Source organism: Medicago sativa, chromosome 3 (genome assembly GCF_051527215.1).
Source record: "Medicago sativa cultivar Bolivia chromosome 3, Bolivia_mono, whole genome shotgun sequence".
Taxonomy (NCBI): domain Eukaryota; kingdom Viridiplantae; phylum Streptophyta; class Magnoliopsida; order Fabales; family Fabaceae; genus Medicago; species Medicago sativa.
The window spans coordinates 32,995,030-33,020,921 of record NC_140751.1 but is presented as its reverse complement, the minus strand read 5'-3'; the positions used below and the strand labels follow the sequence as shown (position 1 = coordinate 33,020,921).

General features: G+C 36.1%; 1 protein-coding gene across 8 annotated transcripts; it reads right to left on the bottom strand.

Annotated features, from left to right (window-relative positions):
• Positions 1–462: 462 nt before the first annotated feature.
• On the bottom strand, positions 463–9,558 carry LOC146937232 (uncharacterized). 8 transcript variants are annotated; one of them, XM_085751633.1, is made up of 12 exons: positions 9,258–9,558; positions 8,964–9,091; positions 8,206–8,348; positions 7,942–8,042; positions 6,765–6,884; positions 6,494–6,577; positions 5,255–5,323; positions 3,073–3,767; positions 2,851–2,986; positions 1,798–2,073; positions 1,605–1,712; positions 463–1,099 (listed from the first exon to the last, which is right to left on the bottom strand). In XM_085751633.1, the coding sequence occupies exons 10-12, from the start codon at positions 1,987–1,989 to the stop codon at positions 650–652; spliced, it is 750 nt and encodes a 249-aa protein (XP_085607759.1). In that variant the 5' UTR covers positions 1,990–2,073; positions 2,851–2,986; positions 3,073–3,767; positions 5,255–5,323; positions 6,494–6,577; positions 6,765–6,884; positions 7,942–8,042; positions 8,206–8,348; positions 8,964–9,091; positions 9,258–9,558; the 3' UTR covers positions 463–649. The 8 variants fall into 8 exon arrangements, with proteins under 8 accessions (XP_085607759.1, XP_085607761.1, XP_085607758.1 ...); XM_085751635.1 differs by lacking the exon at positions 8,206–8,348 and adding an exon at positions 7,818–7,850; XM_085751632.1 differs by having other exon boundaries at positions 8,964–9,558.
• Positions 9,559–25,892: the final 16,334 nt, after the last annotated feature.

Genomic DNA, 25,892 nt, shown 5'->3' with positions numbered 1-25,892 from the left:
GGCAGAAATCCGTCGTAATAATGGGGGTCGGAAAATATTAGTGAGGGACAATCAATTCCGTCACTCATTGCTACGGATGACAACTGGTCGCAAACCCCAAAAATCCGTCGCAAAACCTCTCATAATATGGATGTGTGTCATTCAGTTTTCCGTCACAAAATACCGACGTTTTATTTATCCGTCACAAATTTCTGAGGGTTAAAACCGTTGCAAATTTCTGAGAAAATACTTCCGTCGTAAAATTTCTGGGAATTTCACTAGCGTCCAGCAATGGCGGACGCTACTGTGCAAGACAAAACTTTTGTGACTCATTAAAATTCCGTCGCAAATAGGAAGTTTTTTTTTTTTTTGCCCCTCAAAAAATTAGATTAGGAAATTTCTCAATTTTTTCTCAAAACACTTTTGGAATATAAAAAAGGTGATAAAAAATTACAATATAAAATACATTAATATGATAAGATATAATAAAAATCACATTAATATTTGATAAAAAACCTTTTTGGTTGCGTTCACAAAAATCACACTACTTATCTTTTGCATGAAAATATATTGAAATAATTACTAAATAGTATTAGAACATTTACTAAAGTTATACTAAAATTCTCAATAATATGATAAATAATCAAGTAAGCTGACACATATGTTGATCCTAACTCGAACGATGGGGTCGATAAGGAGGTAGATGTGAATGGCCTTGTTGAAAAGACACCATGAATTTCTGGAACTGCTCTCGGAGCAATCGCGAATCCTCTTGTGACTGTTGTGACTGCTCTCGAGCTAAACGTGACTCCTCTTGTGATGCACGAATTAATTCCTCATTAGTCTTCAATCGCTCCTTGAGTTCCATGTTTTCAGCTGACATTTTAGATATTGCAGTCCTCATATGCTCATATTCAGATGGTGAGATGCCGTCAGATGATCTAGATGAAGAAGGCTTGTATTTTCCTGCCTCTATCCCCAAACCATATATGCGACCTTTCTTGTCGACTCCTCCAACTACGTCCAAGAAGATGAAGTTATCTGACTGATGGTCATTAGACACATCATCCCCCTCTGTTTGCTGTGAGTTCCTTTCAAAAATCCGTCTTTCATATTCATCCTACAAAATTATAGTTTGTCTTAATTCTTACGTACAAAAATATAAAATTAAATTAATTGCTACAATTAAATTCATATATAAACCAACCAATAACAATTTAAACAAATTAAAACTAGCTTTTAATTAATAACTAAGTTATCATGACTTCTTTCCAAGTGAAGAAACATAAGATCATCATGTTCAGATGTCAAAACCTAATGAACAATAATAAGCATGCATAACGTTAAAAACTATGACACAAAAGCAGGTAACATACAACAATAAACATGATTAGATAACCAAAAACAATTATAGCACATGATGGCAGAGTTATAGTGTAGCAGCATGCATCAATACACATGAGGACAGTTATAAATACTAATTTTAAAGTTTTTCCAATTACCTTGACTTTCCACCAGCATACAAAGTCCACCAAAGGATATAACTAATTCTAGAAAATTTTCAATTGTTTTATGTTTATTTGACAAAAGGCTAGAAATGATAATCTCATCGAATTGTAACTTACCGCAACCATTTGTGATTTGGAGGATACCCACTTTGATGGATCGCCTTTCATTTTTTGTGTCTTTATATACACCTCCCAGCAGCTTGGAGTCATGTTTGAGTCAGTTTTCTATAGTACGAAATAAATAAATAGATTAGTATTATGGTTAATTTATATCACTATGCTTTACTGCAAATAAAGTTTGTTTACTTACTAATCTTTTAGAATGCTCGATTGTTGGAATTGACCCACAAGTGTGCAATGGACCATCAGAGGATCTTCTATTTTTCTTATTAACTTCTGCCTTGTCCTTCCATTTACTATCTTCCCAATTTTGTTCCAATTTTTCACGCAATTGAACAGAGATCCATTCGCCTTTGTCTATTCCTTTTCGTACCCGATACATTGTATTTTGGTACCCTTCATATGCCTTATGATGATAAGTCTTCTCTATGTCTTGCTAATGCTCAGGAAGCCACTTATATATCCTCTGCAATACAAGCAATGTAAATAATATAGGATAAACTGGACATGGCTATAATATAGCATTTGAAAAGTCAATTATTTTAGACATGTTAAAATGTTATTGTGTATCTAAATTTGCAGTATTTTGATCTGTACTAGTATAAAAAGTCTAAAAAAAGTAAATAAAAAAAATCATAAATTACGACTAGATGTCTGCGAACCTTCAAACCCAACAGGATTCAATAAGATATGGCTACTATTTCAAAGTTTAATAGAAGTTTGACTAAAGAAGTTAGTAGTTATGATTCTACTGGGAGTTTGTCACAGAATTGATGCATTAGAATTCTATAATAAGGAAATCATGGACTCACTTCATACTCAAGTATAAGCAGAAGTACTTTTTTTCACACTTATTAATGATGGTAGTTAAGTGCATATAATTTCCTTGATTTCATGTAAAAAGAGATTACGAAAAGGGTGATGCTCAACTCGAGAAGCTCTAGTTAGTACCAATCCGAAAACAACATCACCTAAGGGCTGCATATATGTTAATTGGTGTAACTTATCATTTTATAGTTTTCATAAGAGACTAGTAACAAATTCCATTCCATACCCTCCAAAGTTGGGAGGGAGCCAAAAATGATGGTAGGCAATGTGGTGGAATATAATATATACCAGCAATTCCAAATAAAAAATGGACTAGAGATAACTTCAACCGACAATTCCAAGTAAAAAATGGACTGAGCGGCAAAGCTAACAACGAGGACGTTAAACATAAGTTGGAGGAAGAGAAGGACAGTACCTGAAACTCGTTATACCACAAGTCCGCAAGATCCTTGTCATTTTTCCTTAACTCTGTATAAGTTGCCCAAGTTCCTTAAAACAGACGTTTCATAATCTTTGTAATGACACGTGGGGGCTGAACAGCAGGCTCAAACCTATAAAAACAAAATTAAACAAGTAGTAAAATACAAGGATACAAGTTATTATAGAATTAAACGAAAATTATTATAAAAAATCTTACGTTAACTGTGGTCCCGGACGGATCCATATACGCCTATCAGTAGGATCTGTACTCCTAGCTATCGGATACGAATCATCACATGATGATGATGCATGTGGATCACCACCAGATACAACATCAGATGGTAAATGTGGCGGGCTATGTGTATTAGAAAGATGTGGACTTGGAGTAGAGTAGGGAGATTGGATATTTGTAGGTATTTGAGAAGTGGGAGCATGAATTGTAGACATTTGTGGACTTGGAGCAGAGAGGAAAGGTGGGAAATTTGTACGTGTTTGAGATATGGGATGATGTGTCGGTTGCCTTGTAGGTTTGGGAGGTTGGATATTTGAAGGTATTTTAGATGTAAGATGATGTGTAGGTTTCCTTCTAGAGTGGGGTTGTTGGGTATTTGAGAAGTGGGAGCATGGACAGTAGACATTTGTGGACTTGGAGTAGAGAGGAAAGGTGGGAAATTTGTATGTGTTTGAGATATGGGATCATGTGTAGGTTGCCTTGTAGATTGGGGTTGTTGGGTATTTGTAGGTTGCCTTGCATATTGAGGTGGTTGGGTGTCTGCAGGCCTAGGTGCTTGAAATCTGGAAGAATGTGACAAAGTAGTTTTATGCTTACCTCCCCCATTTCCCCTGACTTTGTTGATGCTTATACCAACACCTCTTCCACTGCCCCCTGTAATATCATTGTCTTCCATCTATCTATACACATAAAACTAGGTAATTAACTACTGTACATATAAAAGTTAAAAGGCACACAAAATTAGACATGGGCATAAACAAGTTAAAAGGCACACAAAATTAAAACATAAGCACAATTAGCATTTTCCATTAATATGCATAAGAATCACACATAAGGATTTTAAAAAAAAAATTATCATAACAAAAGAAAAAAGACTAGTTTGAATATGTATCTTCTTCTTCTCCTTTAACTCGTCATATTGTTCTTCTATCTCTAAATCAAGTTGGTCCAAGATAGAGATTGGTACTACTTCTTCTACACCATTAGTGTCAACAATGCATTGTTGAAAATCATTATCTGAAACAAACACGGGCATTTGTTGTTCAGCATCATCCTGGTATGCATGAGTTATTTCAGGTACATTTTTTTTCCAAAGATTGAATTGTGCTGCGTGCTTTGGTTTTGATGACAACGAACCAACCTTGTTTCCCTTCAGGAAAGGATGTAAAATACACTTGCTCTGCTTGATGGGCTAATATAAAAGGATCATAATTGTTATATCTCCTAGATTTTTTTATTTCAACGTTTCCATAGTTATCTATCCTTGTCCCTTGAGAGCTAGGATCAAACTAATCTTTTAACCTCTTTTATTCTACAAAAGCCTCTATGTAATGTAATTATAATGTTGATTTAAATAATGAAAGTCTGCAATTTAGATTTAAACTTTATGCACAGACAATTATGAGTTGGAAATATTATTTAACTTTTTCAATTTTAGATGCGAGAATGAATATGTCAATTTTAGGAATTAATAAAACATTGTCTTGCAAAGGATGAATATATCAATTTGAGATTTGAGGAGGGAAGTAGTGTTCTAAAAGTTGAAAGGAGATTTAATCAAACATGTAAATGAAGAAACATGGGATTTGACATTTATTAGTCTAGATTTTATTTGATTTTTCCTTTTTATAGCACTTAAAAATGATTTTAATTGGTTGACCGTGATTATTTTTTTATACTGTTAGTATTCTAATTAAACTCAAAACAAAAACAAAATTATCTATCCAGAATCTGTTCTCCCTAATTAATAATTAAAACAAATAAAATTAACCATCCAAATTCGATAAACTCAAAACAAAAACAAAATTATCTATCCAGAATCTGTTCTCCCTAATTAATAATTAAAACAAATAAAATTAACCATCCAAATTCGATATACTAGTTTGAAGCAAACAAACAAAAAGAAAAACAAAATTATCTATCCAAAATCTTTTCTCCCTAATTACTAATTACAAAAAAAAAATATTAACCATGAAGCAAACAACACAAAGAAGGGGATTCAACTGTAAAAGACAGACCAGAAAATCTTCACTAACTAAAACATATAAATCTATAAAACAACGCAAATCAAAACCTTAACATATAGGCATTCAAATTGTGCATACCCAATTCAGTTAGCATAGTTTACAACATAAAAACAAGAGAAGGAGAAAAAAGAGTTTGGAACCTGTTTGCAGCAGCCAAGTGAGATGAGCTAAGTGAGCAACGGCCCGAGCAAAGTGAAGGATTCAGGAACCTGTTTGCGGCAGCAAAGTAAGATTAGCGATAATCTGATCGAAGTGAACTGATGATTGAAGGTTTTGGGAATTAGATTGATGAAGTGAAGATTTAGGGCAAATGAATTTGGAAATTAGAGAGGGGAAATTAGATTAGGAACCGATTGGGGGACCTGTTTAGTAGTTAGATTGATGAAGGATGAATGGATTTTCGTATGAGCGATTGCTGATTGATGGGTGAATGAGGAAAAACTTGAGTTTTGTTATGTATCTGTTTGTTATAATAATAATGAACATGTGAGGGAGAAAGTGGTGTTTTGTTATTTATATAATAATAATAATAATAATAATAATAATAATAATAATAATAATAATAATAATAATAATAATCTATCACAGAATATAATTGGTGTTTTGTTATTATTTTTTAATAAATTTTATATTTGTTATATTATTGTTAAAAGATTAATGTAATTTGTTCCTATAATAATGAAACCGTCGTATCTGAAAAATTCAAGTTTGTTTTTTTTATAACAAACTTTTGTTACATATAATAGTGAGAGTAGAAATTATATAAATAAGACTAGAATGTGGTTAAAAATTTAAGTGCTAGAAAGCCACTATCATTATTCATTAGTATCAAGTAAGCTTGGAAGGGTTGTTCTTCCTTATTAATCATAAACATTGGAATGCGTGAAAGAAAGCCATGAAAGTTGTTTAGGAATTAGTAGATTGAACAATGAGAAAAGAGGCACAAAACACTTAATAACATTTCTAAACAACATGATTTAAGGCACTTTCTTCTTATTATAATTCAGAAATTCCTTTATTTTCCTCAATGAATGGACCACACTAGTCAAAGTTATTCATTAATTGTGGTTGTGACTTCCAAATCAAATCAACAAAAACAATTTTTATTTAAACATTTTAAAAATGAAAGATAAAAAAGTTTAGCAAAGAAATAAACCCCACAAAACACAACAATATTTGGATTAGCCTAGAAAGTCAAACAACTTTACTAGACAAAAAGAAAACTTTCTGTATAAAAAGCAACCAAGTAAACAACAAAAAAATATGAAAATGTCGGTGAAACAATTGATTTTTCAAAGGAATCAAACTGTGAGATATGGTAATTTCATCACGCTATAACTAGAAAATGCTAGAAATTAACACACAAATTGCATGCTAACCTAGTAAGGCAATAAAAGCATCGGAATGCCTAGCCGTCTCAGCATTCCTTTGATGCATATCAGTAACAGCCTTAACTTCACCTACTGCACAGTACACAAGAATGATAAAGTAAAAAGAGCAGTCAGTATAAATAGGGAATCACATCACTCTGAGACAAAACCAGTAATACAAGTCTGCCTCAATTTCAAAGATACAAATTCATGGAAATTGTCACAAAATGATGATGTTCTGATATTTGAAGAATCAAGTCCAAGACCAGCATAAACATACCGGTAAGAAGCTTTTGCTGAGTAGATAATTTGAATATGTATATAGCCTGGATAATAGCTTGATCACTACTTATCTGCTCTTTTGCCCGGCCAGATGTGGAGGGGGACTTATCTGCAAATCCTGAAATGATAAAAACTTATAAGGACATGGACATGGACATGCACAGCTTAGATAAGCATATCCGTCCTGCATATAGCTCAAGTTCTTGTCACCAAATGGATGTCTCACTGCCACTAATGGTGACCAACATATACACCTATGATTACACTCTTTAAAGCGAAATGAATCAAAACTTCATAATACTGTTTAATAGAAAGCAGTCCATTTCTCTATGCTTTATTATTTTAGACTTTCTGACTTGATATGTTGATGCTTCACTTCTATAAGCTACATTCCATATAAATATTAAGATGGATCCATCAAAGTAAAGATAATATGTGTAGCAAAACTTGAAAGAGAAAAACACCACTCTGTTTAGACTTAAGTCTCATCAGTTGTGCGGTAAAATTATATATCTAGCAAAAGTCTATAAAGAGATATTTGCCCAATCAGTCGATTAAGCCTTCAACAGCTGGCTTTCATTGATAAAATTTCGTTATAACTTCATCATATTTCTGATAGACATCAACTACCCTACCTCCGAACTAAAGAATACAAAAAATGTCAGGTAAGCCATTGTTTGAAACCAAGTAGATGAATGTTTAATGAGAACAGATGAGAAGCAATCTTCTTGGTGAGAGTTTTATAAAGCAAATCACCTATTAAAAAGAATATAATCAACCTAAAAAGGAGAATTTTGTAGAAGTAAAAGGAAAATAATATAGAAAGGCCCCAAAATACATCAGTTGCGCCAAGAACCTGAATTTGAGCAATACTGAATAAGAAAACGATACACATCAATCTATTAAGTAAAAGATTATGATTAGTGAAAAGTTGCATAAACGAACTAGGGACAACATATTTTTTTAAAGCCTCGATCAGAATATATCATAATAATATTTTAAAACCTCAAAACTAAGATATATCACAGCAATACAACAACATCAGCCTAACCTTATTAACTCCCCTACGCGGGGTGAGATGCATCTGAGCAATAAATCAGAAATATTTCATCACATGCTTATTTCTCTTATTAACAATAGATTGCAAATCAGTGAAATAATGATAATATGGTTACCTTAATGTCACTTTCTCGGAAAAGAATGCATTCATAAACCTTGTCACTTGGAGGTACTTGTTGACCATCTTTTCTTCTCCCCTCTGTTCCATAGCATCTAACTGCAATAACATACCACAAGGATCTCCAAGTTAGAAAGGAACTTCCACGTTAAACATTTAAAAACACCTTAAATTTAAGACATAAGTATATATATTTCAAACAGTAAATAAATTGCATAAGTCACACGAGGATACTCATACCGTAGCATACTTGTATTACTACCTATAAAATAAAAACATACTGACGACATCAATAGCCTACAAGTCTGCTTTCAATTGCAAGTCCTGCTGACATGTGCAAATCTCCATTGTGCACGAGGCCGTGATACATGCTCTTGTTATCATTACTTGTAATATGTTTATTTCCTTAGGCAACACAAGTGAAAAAAAGAGAAATGGAAGTGGGGTCTTAAGTAAAGTGTATCAAACCAAGAAATCACACTCTTTGTAAAGTAAAGAAATCTCCACACACCTCTGGCTCTATCCTTTCAAGTTTACAATAATAGTAAAGTTGCAAATTCTAGCATGTAAACATTGCAAAATAAGGTGAAGATTGTCCAAAAGGTACCGGTCAAAAATGTTATTATAGAACTAAGTCTAAGGTCAGATTATCCAAATGGAAGAATTACTAGTAAACAAATAGAATTCATAAATGACATGATTTTAATGCAGAACCACAGAAAGTTGAATTCAATTTCATATCTAGAGATACATGATGATGGACTAGCTAGCACCAAGGATTTTGAACTTAAATTGCAAAGAAGCTGAAACTTAAAAACTCAAACTTTAAGCTGAAACTGAAACAGTAGCATCATTGAGCTGAAGCTAAAACCAAATAAGCCAAAAGGGTCATCAAAAATGTAAAAACTATACAGAATCACAAGCTTGAAAGACAGAGAAAGTAAGGAATAAAAAGGGTTATAGAAATGAGAAAGAAAATGAAAATGAAAAAGAGGCATGCATATATAAATAGATACATACCCAGAAGAGATGAGATCTATGAAATCCAATTAAGTATACAAAATTTCCATCCCCTTCAATTTCGGAGTTGTGTAGTGCTCTCTGCGTTTTCACTCTCTATATACTCCCTAACTCTATTTTTTTTTCTTCTGAAAAACAAATCAATGGCATCATGTAAATGTGAAGCGTTGTTGTTTGTTATGGTTTTGATGAGAAAAAAGTAAGCTTTTGGAGATGGGTCCGTGTGATAAGCTTTGAAAGAGTGAATTAGAGTTGAAAGAAGAAAAGGGTTGTTGTTGTTTTTGTTGTTGGTACCTTTCTCTTCGATTGATAGTAACATGGAGTAATTCTTCCCATTGGTTGGCTAAAGCTGTCAGATCCCCTGAAACCGATAGAGCACATGAAAGGTGCTCCGTTATTAAAGTATAGCCTCTTCAATGTTATTTCTTGGTAGAAATGAACTGTCCATATGGGAACGAAGATCTGGGGGAATTTCTTTCCCTCGACAATATAGAAGAACAATTTTACTTTTATTAAAATGATTTATAGAAAAATAAATTTGAGTGTTTGATTTTTGATTTTCTGGGTTTAAAGAAGAAGATATATGAACGTGTATGATGATTATGATAAAGATGAAGAAGATAAAAAAATGTAAGAAAAAATTAGATGTTGGTGATGCACAATAACATATAATAAACCTGCATTATCCAACGGCTCCCTTTTAAAATAAAAGATCAAAGGCTAAAATTAAAAAATTTAATATGGTCTACGATGGACAGCTTATAATGTTTATCCACTTTACACATTTATGGTTAAAGTTAACAGACTCGGACTAAAAGGGTTAACGGTAATATATTTGAGGGACCAAAAGGAAAAAATTATAGTTAAAGAACCAAATCGAAAACAACAAATAAATTAAGGGACCAGTTATGTAATTAAGTCTTTATCTTTTAAACCATGTACCAAATAAAATCCAAAAAACATTATATCATTAACCACTAAATGATATCTAAAAGACATTGAGTCACTAACATTTAAAATACAAAACAAATAATAGAGTCAGGGACCAGTTTGAGAAATATTTGACAAAGACATGAACCATTTTGAGTTATTAATCGAGTCATGGACCAAATTGAGAAGTTAGTATAAAGATAGGGACCAATTTGATGGTTCACTCAATTTTATTTTAAGGGTTTTTTTGACATATTAATAAAAACAATTGAATTAAAATTTAAATTTGAATAAAAAATAAGTGACTTTTTTGACATATTAATCAAAACAATAATGATTGAATTAAAATTTAAGGGCTTAAATGCAATTTTGATCCCCCTATTTACACATTTCTGAAATTTTAATCTCCTATTTTAAAAACCAACTTTTTTATCCCTCTATTAAAAAAGTCAACAATTTTTTTTATCTCCCACAAATTTTGATGATGTGGCATCCTCGTTATTGACATGGTGCTGACTGTATATTCATGCGGTATAAAAAATATTTTCCATGTTATTATTATTAATTAATATTATTATTTATTTTATTTTTATATCAAAAATAAATTATTCACCATCAACATTCAACACTAACACTAGATTAATCACAATCCATCATCTGCACTCTTAAAACTCAACCCCCAAATGTGTATGTGTTTGTTGGTTGTTGAAGAAGAAGATTTGTCGAAGGAATTTTTATAATGAATATTAATATTGTAATATATAAATAAATTAAAGATTAACATTTAAAATACAAAACAACTAATAGAGTCAGGGACCAATTTGAGAAACATTTGACAAAGACATGGACCATTTTGAGTTATTAATACAGTTATGGACCAAATTGAGAATTTAGTATAAAGATAGAGACCAATTTGATGGGTTATTCAATTTTATTTTAAGGTTTTTTTTGACATATTAATAAAAACAATTGAATTAAAATTTAAATTTGAATAAAAAATAAGTTATTTTTTTGACATATTAATCAAAACAATAACAATTGAATTAAAATTTAAGGGCTTAAAAGCAATTTTGATCCCCCTATTTACACATTTCTGAAATTTTAATCTCCCTATTTTAAAAACCAACTTTTTGATCCCTCTATTAAAAAAGTCAAAAAAATTTTTTGATCTCCCACAAATTTTGATGATGTGGAATCCTCGTTAAATACATGGTGCTGACCGTATATTCATGAGGTATAAAAAATATTTTCCATATCATTATTATTAATTAATATTATTATTTATTTTATTTTTATATTAAAAATCAATTATTCACCATCAACATTCAACACTAACATTAGATTCATCACATTCCATCATCAGCACTTTTTTTTTTTGAGGGAATCATCAGCACTCTTAAAACTCAACCCCCAATTGTGTATGTGGTTGTTGTTTGTTGAAGAAGAAGATTTGTTGAAAGAATTTTTATAATGAATATTAATATTGTAATATATAAGTAAATTAAAGATTAACATTTAAAATGCAAAACAACTATTAGAGTCAGGAACCAATTTGAGAAACATTTGACAAAGAAATGGACCATTTTGAGTTATTACTAGAGTCATAGACCAAATTGAGAATTTAGTATAAAGATAGGGATCGATTTCATGGTTTACTCAACTTTATTTTAAAGGTGTTTTTGACATATTAATAAAGACAATTGAATTAAAATTTAAATTTGAGTAAAAAATAAGTGATTTTTTTGACTTATTAATAAAAACAATAACAATTGAATTAAAATTTAAATTTGAATAAAAAATAGGTGAAAATGAAGAAAAAAAAACTAAAAAAAGTACAAACTAATGGGGTCATGCGTTTGTTAGTGAAAGGAAAGGAATGGTTATCAAAAAAAAAAAAATCTGTGATAACTTTGTACTTATAGCAACCAATGAATTAATGTAACAAAGAAGCGCCTATGGTTGGGTGGTAAATAGCTTTGATTGCTATTGTAAATGTCGCGGGTTCGAGTCTTGCCGAGTCTTGCCTCACCCAAATATTTTTAGTATTTTATTTTTGAATCGCGGGTTCGAGTCTTGCCTCACCCAAATATTTTTAGTATTTTATTTTTGAATCATTTGATATCAAAACGCGAAAATCTCTTTGTGACGGCTATCCAAGGACGTCGCAAAGCATTTGTGGAATCTACGACGGAATATGTGACGGATCAGTTATAGAAGGAACAAGACCGTCGCTAAATCCCTCACAAAACTTGGGAATCTCAAATTTCTGACGGAATTTATGACTGATATGAAGCGACGACTGAAACCCTCGCAAAACCCGTCGCTAATGACTTCTTAACAATAACCCTCACAAAATCAGTCACAATTTACGACGGAATACATAACCTCACAAAATTCCGTCGCAAAATCTGATTTTTCTAGTAGTGGTCTGAGGGAGAGGATCCGCTCACACTAAATTGGGGGGGGGGGGGGGGGGGGGGGGGGGGAAGTAAAAAATAGACTAACTTTTTCCGAGAAGCAAAATATAATGTTTGCACACATCATAAAAATCATATTCGAAAATAAATAATTAAACAAGTAGAAACTTAGGTTCACAACACTTCTAGGCGTTGGCAGACTAAAATTCTTAATACTAACTAGGGCTAAATCATGGTTTGAAAAAATATAGGAAAAAATAGATATCTCACTCTTTTACTTTAGATTATAAATATGTGGATGTTAGGACTACGGATAAGTACATAAAAGAATAAGGAGTTGTAAGAGTCCTCGTACCTAACTCAACTTTTTCTTGAAAAAACTCACAGAAACTTTTTAGCTATAAAGAGAGCATGCAAATAAATTATACACAGTTCTAAATATATTTTGATAGGGGTGTACACAATTTCACATACAGGTTAAGCTAATTTTCTAAATAATTAACACCACCAACTATAAAATCCTAGTTCTATAAATTGGTTCATGCATTAGAAATGAATCCGGATAAATATGCATGCGTCAATGTTTGTCAACTTTTATTCTAGAAACAAAAGAAAAGGACTTATTTAAAATTATCCATCCTTGAACACATTAGAAATCTCATCCTCACGCCAAATATCCTCAAAAACCCCAAATGGTCACCTTATCGGATCATTCCCATTTCTGCACCGGAGGCTCCATCTTCTATTACAAAGCATAAGCTTTTGTAGACACGTGAGACTGAAATGATTTCACAAATCACGAACGGTGTACACTTTAACTACACCTTCTACTTGATCCCAAATAAAATTGTCAAAAAGGGTCCCTATTAGAATATAAAATATTCATTGTATAAATTATTAATATATTGTATATTAGTTAGATATAATTGAGGCACAAGTTACATATGTTTGATGCCCAAGTTAGAGATACTTGATGTCCAAGACAACATCATTGTATAAATACATATCATAGCATAATGAAACACTCACGAGAATAAATTCTATTATGGTATCAGTAAGCTTCGGTGCTGATCTCTAAACCTAGTGCCTCTCTCCCTTAAACCTAATTTCTTAATCACAACTCTTTTTTTTTCACCCTTTCTATTTTTTTTTCTCTTTACGGTATCAAAACTTCGGTACTGATCTTTACTTTTGTTCTTTACAAGTTCCCCCTTGCCTTGCTTTGTCCACTTATTTATATTAAAACACCATTGTGTTTGTTCACCTACGTACCTTTCTCCCCTTTCTTTTTAAACATTCTTTATATATTATTCCCTTATTGTTTCTCTCTCAAAACTTTATTGAATCATCATGTCTGATTCGGAATCCTCACCGTCTAAACAATCAAAGACACCACCCGAAACCACCATCACCACCACCAATCACCCCATTCATCCTGCCCTAATTGTCAACAATATTACAAATTTCATCAAAATTACTCTAGATATTGAAAAGAGTCAATACAATACATTGTTATACCCTAATTTTGGACCTAAAAATACTAGCTCAACTCTTCTTTTCTTGTATTTCAAGTTATTTGATATGTCTCTGATCAGTTGCATCTTTTTCTGCATCTTATTTCAATGTTATTTGCAAAATTCATGAAAAAGGGTATTTTGGTCATTTCCTGCATTCAAGCTCATTTTAGTCTTTGAAAATTGTTTGAGTCCTTTCAATTGGTTTGTATAAGTACTTGCTTCAATCTCATGTCAAAATCCATTTCAAAAATTACATTTGAAGTCACTTTGAGTCAGTTTAGCCCCTAGGGGCATTTTAGTCATTTCCAGTGTTAAAGCTCTGTTTAATCTCTTAAAATTGTCTCTGAGTCTTTTCAATTTGTCTGAATAAGCTCTTGCTTTAATTCCATGTTAAAACCACTTTAAAATTGCATTTGAGTCATTTTGAGTCGTTTTAGTCCCTAGGGGCATTTTGGTCATTTCACACAAAATTTTGACAGAGAGAGGTTACTTTAAAGTACCTCATTTAAGTAGTTGGTTCATTTTAGTCCATTTTGTGTTTTTTATTAGTTTCACTTTACGTTATTGTCCATTTACCAATTTTAATTCAATTTTATTTTTGATTTTCATTTTAAGTCCTCAAACTTCCAAAAAATTGCACTTTAGTCCTTTCTTCCATTTTATTTTTTTTCTTTTAAAATCTTTTCCAATTTGCATTTTAGTCCTCCAAGTCAAACTTTTATTTTTAGTCTTTTTTTTAGGTCAATTGCAGATTGGTCCCAAATTCTTAAAAATTGCAGATTAGTCCAAAAGTTTGTTACAAGTCCAAATCCACGTGGCAGCAAGGTATTGGTCCAACTATCCCACATGGCAGCTTATAAATAGCCAACTCAATGCACAGAACAGATCCATTCATTCATTGACACATCACCACAAACAACTTCCACATTCTCTTTCTCCTCTAACAGAATCAAGAAACAAAATCCTTCAAGAACGAAGATGAATCTTCATCTTCTTCATTGAACCCTAACTTCCAGAATCAACAAAATTCACGAACAATTGCAACAACATTCAACAAACTCAGTGAATTCGAAGTGGTTCTCAGTGTTTTCCTACGAAAATCATCATCATCGAACCCTAAATCCCTGCAATTCAAGCATGAATCCGCAACCGAAGTGACGAATCACGCGATCACAGAGAGTTTGAGAAGAGAAGGAGAGAATCGAAGTGAAAAACGAAGAAGAGAATCCAACTGGAAAAGAGGAAGAAGAACTTCGTCCTTAAATCCAAACCCTAACCGAACCAATTTCGCAACCAAACCACAAAATCCACCATTAAATTCATCAATTCACATCGAATTCAGCACCACAGAAGATTCACAAGCTCAAAAAACACCAGAAGAGTTTGAAGGTTTGTGGAAAAGACGAAGAGTGAGAAGACGAAGAACCTCCGATTTATTTTCGGAGGTTGGATCAAAACACTTACCAGAAACAAAGGCAAAACATCAGGATCCTTTTCCACCATTTCTTCGTTCGAATAACCAAATCACGACGAGGTAATTCGTTAACTCTTCTCTATTTTCACAGTTTCCTTCGTACAAGTGTGTTTCCTCATGAAAACGATGTAGATCTATGGTATTAAAAGTGTTTTAGTTCAAGTTTTACTGAAATCGTTTGAAAAGAATTTAAACCGAAAAGTTAAAAGCAGATCTACGTCGTTTCGCGTTGTCTATGTGATTTTTTGTCGTGAGTTTGTGTTCAGTGATGGAAAACGAGTAGAAAGATGTATAGATAGGAGAAGTTAGGGTTCCGTCATCACCGTCGGTGGTCAATCCCGCCGGAGAAGATGATCGGGAATCCTAGAGAGAACGAGAGAAGGAAAGAGTTAGAGAGAGAAATGAAGGGAACAAATGAGGCTTGAACTGGCCTCTTAGGTTTTATAGAGGGGGTGAACCAGACCGGTTCACCTGAACCAGTCTGGTTCGCCCTTGAACCATGTGTTTAACCGTTAGATCTAGGGTTACACCTCCTGGATCGATCCAACGACCTATCTTGCTCCCTGTCGGGCTCATCTCTCTGGGCTTGGGGCTTTAGGCTTATTTGTTTTTCTGCGTTTTTTTGTATTTCTTGCTACTCACACCCCTGAGTCTTGCTATTTGAACCTCTGTTGTGTCAAAAGTTTCTAAAAACAATTCCTAAAAATTTCTTAATGCTTTCTTGATGTTTTTTTTGTGATTTTTACCTGTTAATATTGGTTAGGGAATATAGGGGGAAACCTTGATCCTTTGATTAGTGTGATACTCTTAATCTTGTTAAAATTTTGTTAAAACTTCTATAATTTTGTGAAGCAACTTTTGTGATTAGTGTGGATACTTAAAACTTGTTTCTATGACATTTTAGTATGTTGAAAAGTGGATAAGAAATATGTGAATTTGCTTGTGATCTTTGTGGTGCCTTTTGTCTATATTTGTGAAGTTTTCTTGTATACATTGGTTCCAATATTTTGTCCCTTGGTGATTAATACTTGATAGACAAAATTTGGTGGTATGCTTGTCTTTAGTTTAGGGTATTTGGTGTTGTTTGTGCTGAATGTTGTGTGCTTGCTTGTTTTACAAGTCATGTAAATTTTGCTTGTGAAAATAAAGTGTCAAGTGTGCCTAAAAGATACATCATAATTCTTGACTTGAATGTGTCCTCATAATTCTCACTTTATTGATTACAATAAAGCCTTTGAAACCTTGTCATGATATGAGGATTATAGGTCATATATTTGTCTTGATGTTATGGTAAATTTTAGGTGAATTTAGTTACTTTTAGGTTAAAAATTTCATTAACTTTTGCCAAGTTTTTAGTATTTCTTTTGCTTATAATTTTCAATTCCTATTATTCCTTATGCCACTAACCATTTTGTTTCATGTTTCATACATCATGAGCATCCCATACTTCATCTCCTTCTTCACTTTATTTCTTGCACTTTAAAATTTTGCCAAGACTTAGCATGTAAAGACCTAGGGGTTCTTGTACTCTACATTCATGCCATTTTAAATTCTTGCAAGACCATAGCATGTATCTAGGAAAATGATGTAATAAGGGCAATGGACTCTAATGATGTACACCGACACAAGCACCGACACATGCACACACCTCACTTGGTTATTTTAGATGTATGGCTAGGATTGCATGTTTAGATGTATGTTTAGGATTGAATGTTTAGATGAATGCCTAGGATTTACACTTAGAAAAAATCATTTTCCAAATAAATATGATCAATATCACTCAAATCATTTTCTAAATAAACCTTGGGGTCCAAAACCCCATTGATTTTCTCTTTTATTTTCTTAATCAAAATTTCAATGAATCTTAATCATACTTGAATTTTTTCCAAAATCACTAATCAAACCTCACTTTTTCTTAAAGTCTCATGCCTTTAAGGCCTCTCAATCTCCATTCTTCAGAATTCCAATTTTCAAACTTAAAATCAACCCACAAAAACAAAAACTTTTTTCTTGGAAGAGAACTACGGTGGATTTGATCCCTTAAAAGGGTACGTAGGCAAGGAATCAAATTTCCTTCAATTCAAATAAAATAAAAATACAAGCATCTTCTTCTCCCTCCAATTCTTCACTTAGTAAACTCTTAGGTAAATATCACTTTCAAATAGCATTTAAAAATAAAGCGCGCGCGTAGAAAGTAAAGACGGTTCCTATAGGATACTATAGAAGTTATGGGTGCCTAACACCTTCCCGTAGCGAAAACAACTCCCGGACCTCGATTCTCAAGGGCTTTGCTTATTTTTTCCCTTCCCAAGAAAAAACGAGATATCAAAGGTTAAAAGGTTCAAACGTAATCAATGTTTGACACCCGAAAAACCAAGATAAAATAGCTGGCGACTTCACTGGGGAGATTCGAGAGTTACGCCTAGTCTTTATTTCCACGCTTGTGCTTTTGTTTTTACTTGCTTCTTTTTTGCTTTCCTATGTGAATAAATGTTTAAATTCTTGCAAACGTGTGGGGGTGAGAATATGAAAAGTCCTACACCCGGGCTGAGTGAACTTAGGATTTAGGAGGGATATAATCGACAATTCATTCTGAGGGTTGCCTCGTGTATTGGATTATGCTATCAATCCCACATAGCTGAGGCATTTTGGGGGTGATGTTGTCGGCGCGTGTTGTCGCGTTTAGGCACTTTACTTCTAATTGTTCTATGACGCTATGGACCGTAGATAACCGAACCCATCCATGGCCATTTATTAGGATGTAGTGCGGAGGCTAAACAGAGTGTAGTCTCGAATTTTAGTCGTCACACGATACTACACTCAAGTTAGACCTTCTTACGGATAATCATGGAGCGGGTGTTTGTCTCGTGGCACCGTGATATACGTCGGAGAGGTTGCAACTTGGGAACTCTTTAGAACCCGGTTACTATTATCCAAAGCCCTAGATTCACCGGACACCGTGTCCACCTATGACTCCTTGACTTTGAATTTCAACCCACCATGTTTTCTCCGTACTTGAAACATGATCATGCATACATGCATACATGCATAAAACTTTTTTCCATGCATTTATCGAAGGGCTTAGAAAAATTGAATTTGTAAACATTGTAGGAATGGGGAAGACTAAGTCCTACAAGTTCAAGGAAGTGGATTTGGCTAGTTTGAGAGATTTGGCACTCAAGATCGAGGATCCGACTGGTTTCCGACATCGTTACGGGGCTTTACTTACTATTCTCCAAACTAATGTGGATGAGAAGCTTGTGCACACTCTAGTGCAATTCTATGATCGGGAGTATCAGTGCTTCACTTTTCCTGACTTCCAGCTGATGCCTACCCTAGAGGCTTATTCTTCCTTGACCGGCTTACCCATAGCCAAAGGGACACCTTTTGCGGGACTTGAGAATCCTCCTACTCCATTGGTTATTGCTAAAGATCTCTATCTCAAGACCACTGATGTCTCCAAGAATCTTGTCACTAAGGCTCACATCCGAGGGTTCACTTTGAAGTATCTACTTGAGAAAGCCAACCTCAAAACCACTTGTCAGGACACTCTTGAAGCTATTCTTGCACTCCTCATCTATGGGCTTATGCTCTTTCCAAATCTTGATGGCTTCGTGGACATGAATGCTATTATGATCTTCCACTCCAAGAATCCGGTTCCCACTTTGCTAGCTGACACATACCATGTTATTCAGGATCGATCCGGCAAGGGTCGTGGATACATTCTTTGTTGTGTGCCTCTCCTCTATCGGTGGTTTATTTTGCACCTTCCGAAGTCCTTCCATGATAATCCAGAGAATTGGTCTATTTCACAGAGGATCATGGCTCTCACTCCTAATGAAGTGGTTTGGCTCACTCCAGCTTCTAGAGTCAAGGAAATCATCTTCGGTGGTGGGAAGTTTCTTAATGTACCTCTTCTTGGTACCCGGGGTGGAATCAATTATAACCCGGATCTCGCTTTGCGGCAATTTGGTTTCTCAATGAAAGATAAGCCCATCAATCTTGCTACATCTCCTTACTACTTCCACTACTCCAATGCACCCACGGGAATAAGAGAAGATTTCATGGAAGCTTGGTCTAAGCTTCGGAAGAAAGAGGTGAAGCATATGGGTGTGAGATCCGGTGTTGCTCACGGGGCCTATACACAGTGGGTGATAAATCAAGCTGAGAACATTGGTATGCCTTACCCCGCCATGAGATACGTGTCTGCATCTATTCCAACCATGCCTTTGCCTCTACTCCCACCTACTCAAGAGATGTATCAGGAGCACCTAGCTATGGAGAGTCGGGAGAAGCATCAGTGGAGGACTAGATACTATGAGGTTGAGAACTTGATCATGACTTTGGATGGAAAAGATGAGCAGAAGACTCATGAGGTGTTGACACTGAAGAAAGAGTTGGCTAAAGCTAGGAAGGAAATTGAAGAAAAGGATAAGTTGCTTATGAGGGACTCCAAAAGGGCTAGGGGTGCCCGTAACTTCTATGCCCGATACTGCAGCTATGAGTCTGAGTCTGAGGATGATACTTCCACTTCCTATACTTGAGGATTCCTATTTCCTGTTGTTATTTCCAGTTGTTATTACTGTTTTACATTTCAAAGTCTATCCCTTGGCTTAGTATTTCAAAGGGAATTATCTTGTAAGACTCTATGATGTTTGATTATTTTGTCTGGTTTTGATGTTTCAATTGTTTAATAATGTTTACAAATTTCTAATTTGTCTAAAACCCTTCGATAACACAAAAAAGAGTCTTTTTGCATATGCATTAACACACCTCATGCATCATATGCATTCATTGGTCACAAAAAACTTCCCTCGTGCTCATTGCCTCCTGGTTTTTTCCGCCGCAGTCTGAAAAGTGGCTCGTGCTCGTAAAGTTTACCAACCAGATAGAGTTCATCAAACAAGATTGTACAAGAGAAGAAACATGGCTAACTTTGAAGAAGAAAATGCTCAGCTTCGTGCCGAATTGGCTGCTATGAAAGAAGATTTGGCTAAGGCTTATGACGCTGTGTCTACCATGATGGCTGCACAAGAATAACCAGCCACATCTGTCCCAGCTTCTACTGAAGTGATTCCGTCTATCCCACTATCTACTGTGATGTCTGATGCTCGGTTTGTTATGCCCAATGGACGCCCTTATGGACTCTCAGCTTTCTATGCTCCTAATACTACGGCTGGTATTTCTGGTATTGGCAATCAAGGACAGATTCCCGTGACAACTTTTGCCTCTACACCTATCTCTATGCCTCAAATGACTACTGTTGTTACCGATCCTGTTGTACACACTGTGCAACAGGTAATTGATGTTGATACTCCGCATGGACAAGACCCTATAATGGAGGCTATGAGACAACAGTTAAGAGAGTTAGCTGGAGAACTCCGTGAGGTCAAAGCTAGCCGTGGGAATGGTGTTTCTGCTAAGGCTCGTGATCTATGCTTGGTATCTCGATTTGAGGTTCCTAAGAAGTTCAAGGTGCCAGATTTTGACAAATACAATGGAACTTCTTGTCCACATAGCCATGTCATTTGGTACGTCCGAAAGATGGCCAACTACGCAGATAATGATGCGCTGATGATCCACTGCTTCCAGGATAGCTTGATGGAAGATACGGCAGACTGGTACACTGGTTTGAGCGAAGACAATATCCATACTTTTGAGGAACTCGCTGCTGCTTTTGAAAATCATTATGATTTTAACACCCGCTTGAAGCCGAATAGAGATTCTCTTAAGTCTTTGTCTCAGAAGTCAGATGAAACCTTCCGTGAATATGCTCAGAGGTGGAGAGGGGCAGCTTCCCGTGTTTCTCCTCGGCTTGATGAGGAAGAACTAACCTAGACGTTCCTGAAGACTTTGAAAAAGGAATATGTTGAAAGAATGATAGTCTCTGCTTCAAATAATTTCTCCGACATGGTCATATGGGAACTCGTCTAGAGGAGGCTGTCAGAGAGGGTATCATTGTTCTTGAAAAGGGAGAATCTTCAGCTAGCGCACCTAAGAAGTATGGTAATGGCCACCATAAGAAGAAAGATTCTGAAGTAGGGATGGTATCTGGTAACCAGTCTACTGCTGCTGCTCAGTTACCCCTGCCCTACCAATATATGCAGTACTCTCAACATCCTTTCTTCCCACCATTCTACTAGCAATATCCTCTGCCACCGGGTCAACCACCAGTGCCCGTTAATGCCATTGCTCAACAAGTACAACAGCAGCCTCCTGCTCAACAGCAACAGCAGCAACAACAGGGTCCTCGGCCCAAGACTTATTTTCCACCAATACCAATGCGGTATGCTGATCTGCTCCCAACCCTACTTGCTAAAGGCCACTGTGTCACCAGACCAGGCAAGCCTCTGCCTACACCATTGCCTCCCAGGTTCCGACAGGATCTCACATGTGAATTCCATCAGGGCGCTCAAGGCCACGATGTTGAGGGTTTCTATGCTCTGAAGTATGTTGTAAAGGACCTGATAGACAGAGGACGGTTGACTTTTGAAAATAGTGTTCCTCACGTCCTTGACAATCCACTTCCAAACCATGCTGCCGTTAACATGATCGAGGCTTTCGAAGGAGTTCGGGTTCCTAGAGAGGCTCCCGTTTTAGATTTCCGTAATGTTGCTACTCCTTTGGTGCCACTACATGTCAAACTTTGCCAAGCTTCCTTGTTCAATCACGATCACGCTGCTTGTTCAGAATGTCTTCAAAATCCTATGGGTTGCTGTGTGGTGCAAGGTGATATACAGAGCCTAATGGATGATAAGCACTTGATTGCCAGTGATGTTTGCGTGATTGTGCCAGTGTTTCATGATTCTCCGGCTGAAAGTGCATCTCAGACAAGGAATGTTGAACCTTTGGTGATCAGGTTACAAGTATGATGCAACCATGATTGAGAATGGAGTGGAAGTGCCTCTAGTATCCCCAGCTACAGTTGATAACGTTGCTGAAGAAATTACAACTCTGAGGAGTGGAAAGGTCCGTCCACCCTTGTTTCAAAAGAAGGTGGTTACACCTATTGCCACGATAACTCCACCAGTTGCTCCCCCTATTGACAAGAACCCCGGCCCATCAGGCCAGTCTATTGAAGAGTCTAATCTGGACAAAATTATGAGGCTTATTAAAAAGAGCGATTATAAGATTGTAGAAGCTCATAGGAAAGTGCTGGACAAGCCTATGTTGACCATGAAGTCTCTGTGGATCAGTTCAATGGAATAGTGGGTAACATTACTGCTTGCAATAACTTGGGGTTTGGTGACGATGAGCTCCCCGAAGCAGGGAAGCACCACAATTTGGCTTTGCATATCTCAGTGCACTGCAAGTCTGACATGATATCCAATGTGTTGGTGGACACTGGATCATCCTTGAATGTAATGCCTGAGTCTACACTGAGACAGTTAAGTCATCATGGACTCTCTCTAAGGGGAAGTAGCTATTTGGTTAAGGCTTTTGACGGATCCCGCAAAGATGTTCTTGGAGAAGTAGATTTGCCAATTACCATTGGTCCTGAGACATTCCAGATCACTTTCCAGGTCATGGACATCAATGCTTCTTACAGTTGTCTCCTCGGAAGACCATGGATTCACGATGCTGGGGTAGTAACCTCTACTCTGCACCAGAAGTTCAAGTTTATGAGGAATGGTAAGCTTGTCACTGTACATGGTGAAGAAGCATATCTGGTTATCCAAGTGTCGTCTTTCTCTTGTATTGAAGCAGGGTCCGTTGAAGGGACGGCATTTCAAGGTTTGACTGTTGAAGGTGCAGAACCCCGGAAAGCTAGTGCTAGTATGGCTTCGTTGAAAGACGCCCAGAAAGCTGTTCAAGAAGGGCAAGCTGCTGGCTGGGGCAAAGTGATACAGATTTTGTAAAACAAGCGTAAAGAGGGCCTTGGGTTTTCCCCGACCTCAGGCGTTTCAACTGGAACTTTCTACAGTGTTGGGTTTATCAATGTTATTGCTGAAGATGCTGCTGAAAGTAGTTATGTGCCTACGTTTGTTGTACCAGTAGGCACTGTGAGAAATTGGGAGGCCATTGATGTTCCTTTAGTCATGCATGCTTCCATGTAAGGCACTGTGAGAAATTGGGAGGCCATTGATGTTCCTTTAGTCATGCATGCTTCCATGTAATGTGTCTTGTTGCTCATGTTTTTCTTTGTTTTCAAAATAACAATCCTTTCGCTCTGCCCAAGGCGAAAGTGATATCATTGTAAGGGCATGTTTGTTTCGGCATTGCCGTTATCAATAAAAGTTGTCGTCTTTTCCGCGACTCTTTGTTTTTTACTTTCTAGTGCCTTTTTCTTGGAAATAATGGTAGTGCCAGAAAAAACCAAAACATCTGTATTTTCTTATTAATTTCAAAAATCTGTATGAAAAACATTTTTCTAAAACCATCCCAATTATATTATGCAGATTGAACCACAATAAACCCGTTGAACACAGTGACCCTATGGTTCCTCCAAATTTTGAATTCCATGTATATGAAGCTGAAGATGAGGAGGATGATGAAGAGATACTGTATGAGATCACTCGACTGCTTGAGCAAGAAAGGAGAGCCATTCAGCTTCACCAGGAAGAGAATGAGCTCATCAACCTGGGTACTGAAGAAAACAAGCGAGAGATCAAGATTGGTGCTGCACTTGAGCCAGAAATGAAAAAGAAGATCACTCAGCTTATCCATGATTATCCGGATGTCTTTGCATGGTCCTATGAAGATATGCCGGGTATAGATCCCAAGATTGTGGAACATCGGATACCGACAAGACCTGAATGTCCTCCTGTCAAACAGAAATTGAGAAGGTCTCGCCCAGACATGGCTCTTAAGATCAAGGCTGAGGTGCAGAAGCAAATTGACGCGGGTTTCCTCATGACAGCTGAGTATCCTGAGTGGATTGCCAATATTGTACCAGTACCGAAGAAAGATGGGAAAGTTCGAATGTGTGTTGATTACAGAGATCTGAACAAAGCCAGCCCAAAAGATAACTTCCCATTGCCTCATATTGATGTGCTTGTTGACAGTACTGCTCAGTCTAAAGTGTTCTCTTTTATGGATGGTTTCTCTAGCTATAACCAGATACGAATGTCTCCTGAAGATAGAGAAAAGACGTCCTTCATCACCCCATGGGGAACGTTCTGTTATAAAGTGATGCTGTTCGGCTTGATAAATGCGGGTGCAACCTATCAAAGGGGTATGACCACTCTGTTCCATGATATGATTCACAAAGAAATTGAAGTATATGTTGACGATATGATTGTGAAATCAAGTGATGAAGAGCAGCATGTTGTGTATTTGAAAAAGATGTTTGAAAGACTAAGAAAGTACAAGCTGCGGTTGAATCCTAACAAGTGCACATTTGGTGTAAGATCTGGAAAGTTGCTAGGCTTCATTGTCAGTCAAAGAGGCACTGAAGTTGATCCTGATAAAGTCCGAGCCATCAGAGAGATGTCGGCCCCTCAAACTGAAAAGCAAGTCAGAGGTTTCCTCAGACGCCTGAATTATATTTCAAGATTCATATCTCACATGACTACTATCTGCGGACCAATTTTCAAATTGCTCAGAAAGAATCAGCCTGTTGTATGGAATGATGAATGCCAAGAAGCTTTTGATAGCATTAAAGAATACCTGTTGGAACCACCTATCCTTGTCCCGCCAGTGGAAGGAAGGCCCTTGATTATGTATCTGTCAGTGTTAGATGATTCCGTGGGTTGTGTTCTCGGTCAACAAGACGAGACTGGAAAGAAAGAACATGCTATCTACTATCTGAGCAAGAAATTCACTGACTGTGAGACTCGGTATACAATGCTTGAAAAGACTTGTTGTGCTTTAGCTTGGGCTGCCAAACGCCTGCGTCATTATATGGTGAATCATACGACTTGGTTGATATCCCGAATGGATCCAATCAAGTACATCTTTGAGAAACCTGCTGTTACTGGAAAGATTGCACGTTGGCAAATGTTGTCTGAATATGATATTGTGTACAAAGCTCAGAAAGCAATCAAAGGAAGTATCCTCGCTGAGCATCTTGCTTGTCAACCTCTTGATGATTACAAGCCAATTAAGTTTGAATTCCCTGATGAAGAGATTATGTATTTGAAAGCGAAAGACTGTGAAGAACCATTGATCAATGAGGGGCCAGATCCCAATAGCAAGTGGGGATTGGTGTTTGATGGTGCTGTCAATGCTTATGGTAAAGGAATTGGGGCCATTATTGTAACTCCGCAGGGGCACCACATTCCTTTCACTGCTCGAATAACTTTTGAATGCACGAACAACATAGCTGAATATGAAGCATGCATCTTGGGTATTGAAGAAGCCATTGATATGAGAATTAAGCACCTTGACATCTATGGAGATTCCGCACTTGTTATTAATCAGATAAAGGGTGAATGGGAGACTCGTCATGAGAAGCTGATCCCTTACCGTGACTATGCAAGACGTCTGTTGACATACTTTACCAAGGTCGAGCTGCACCACATCCCTCGGGATGAAAACCAGATGACCGACGCTCTTGCTACTTTGTCTTCCATGTTTTGTGTGAACCATTGGAATGACGTGCCCGTAATCAAAGTACAGCGCCTTGATAGACCCGCTCATGTGTTTACTA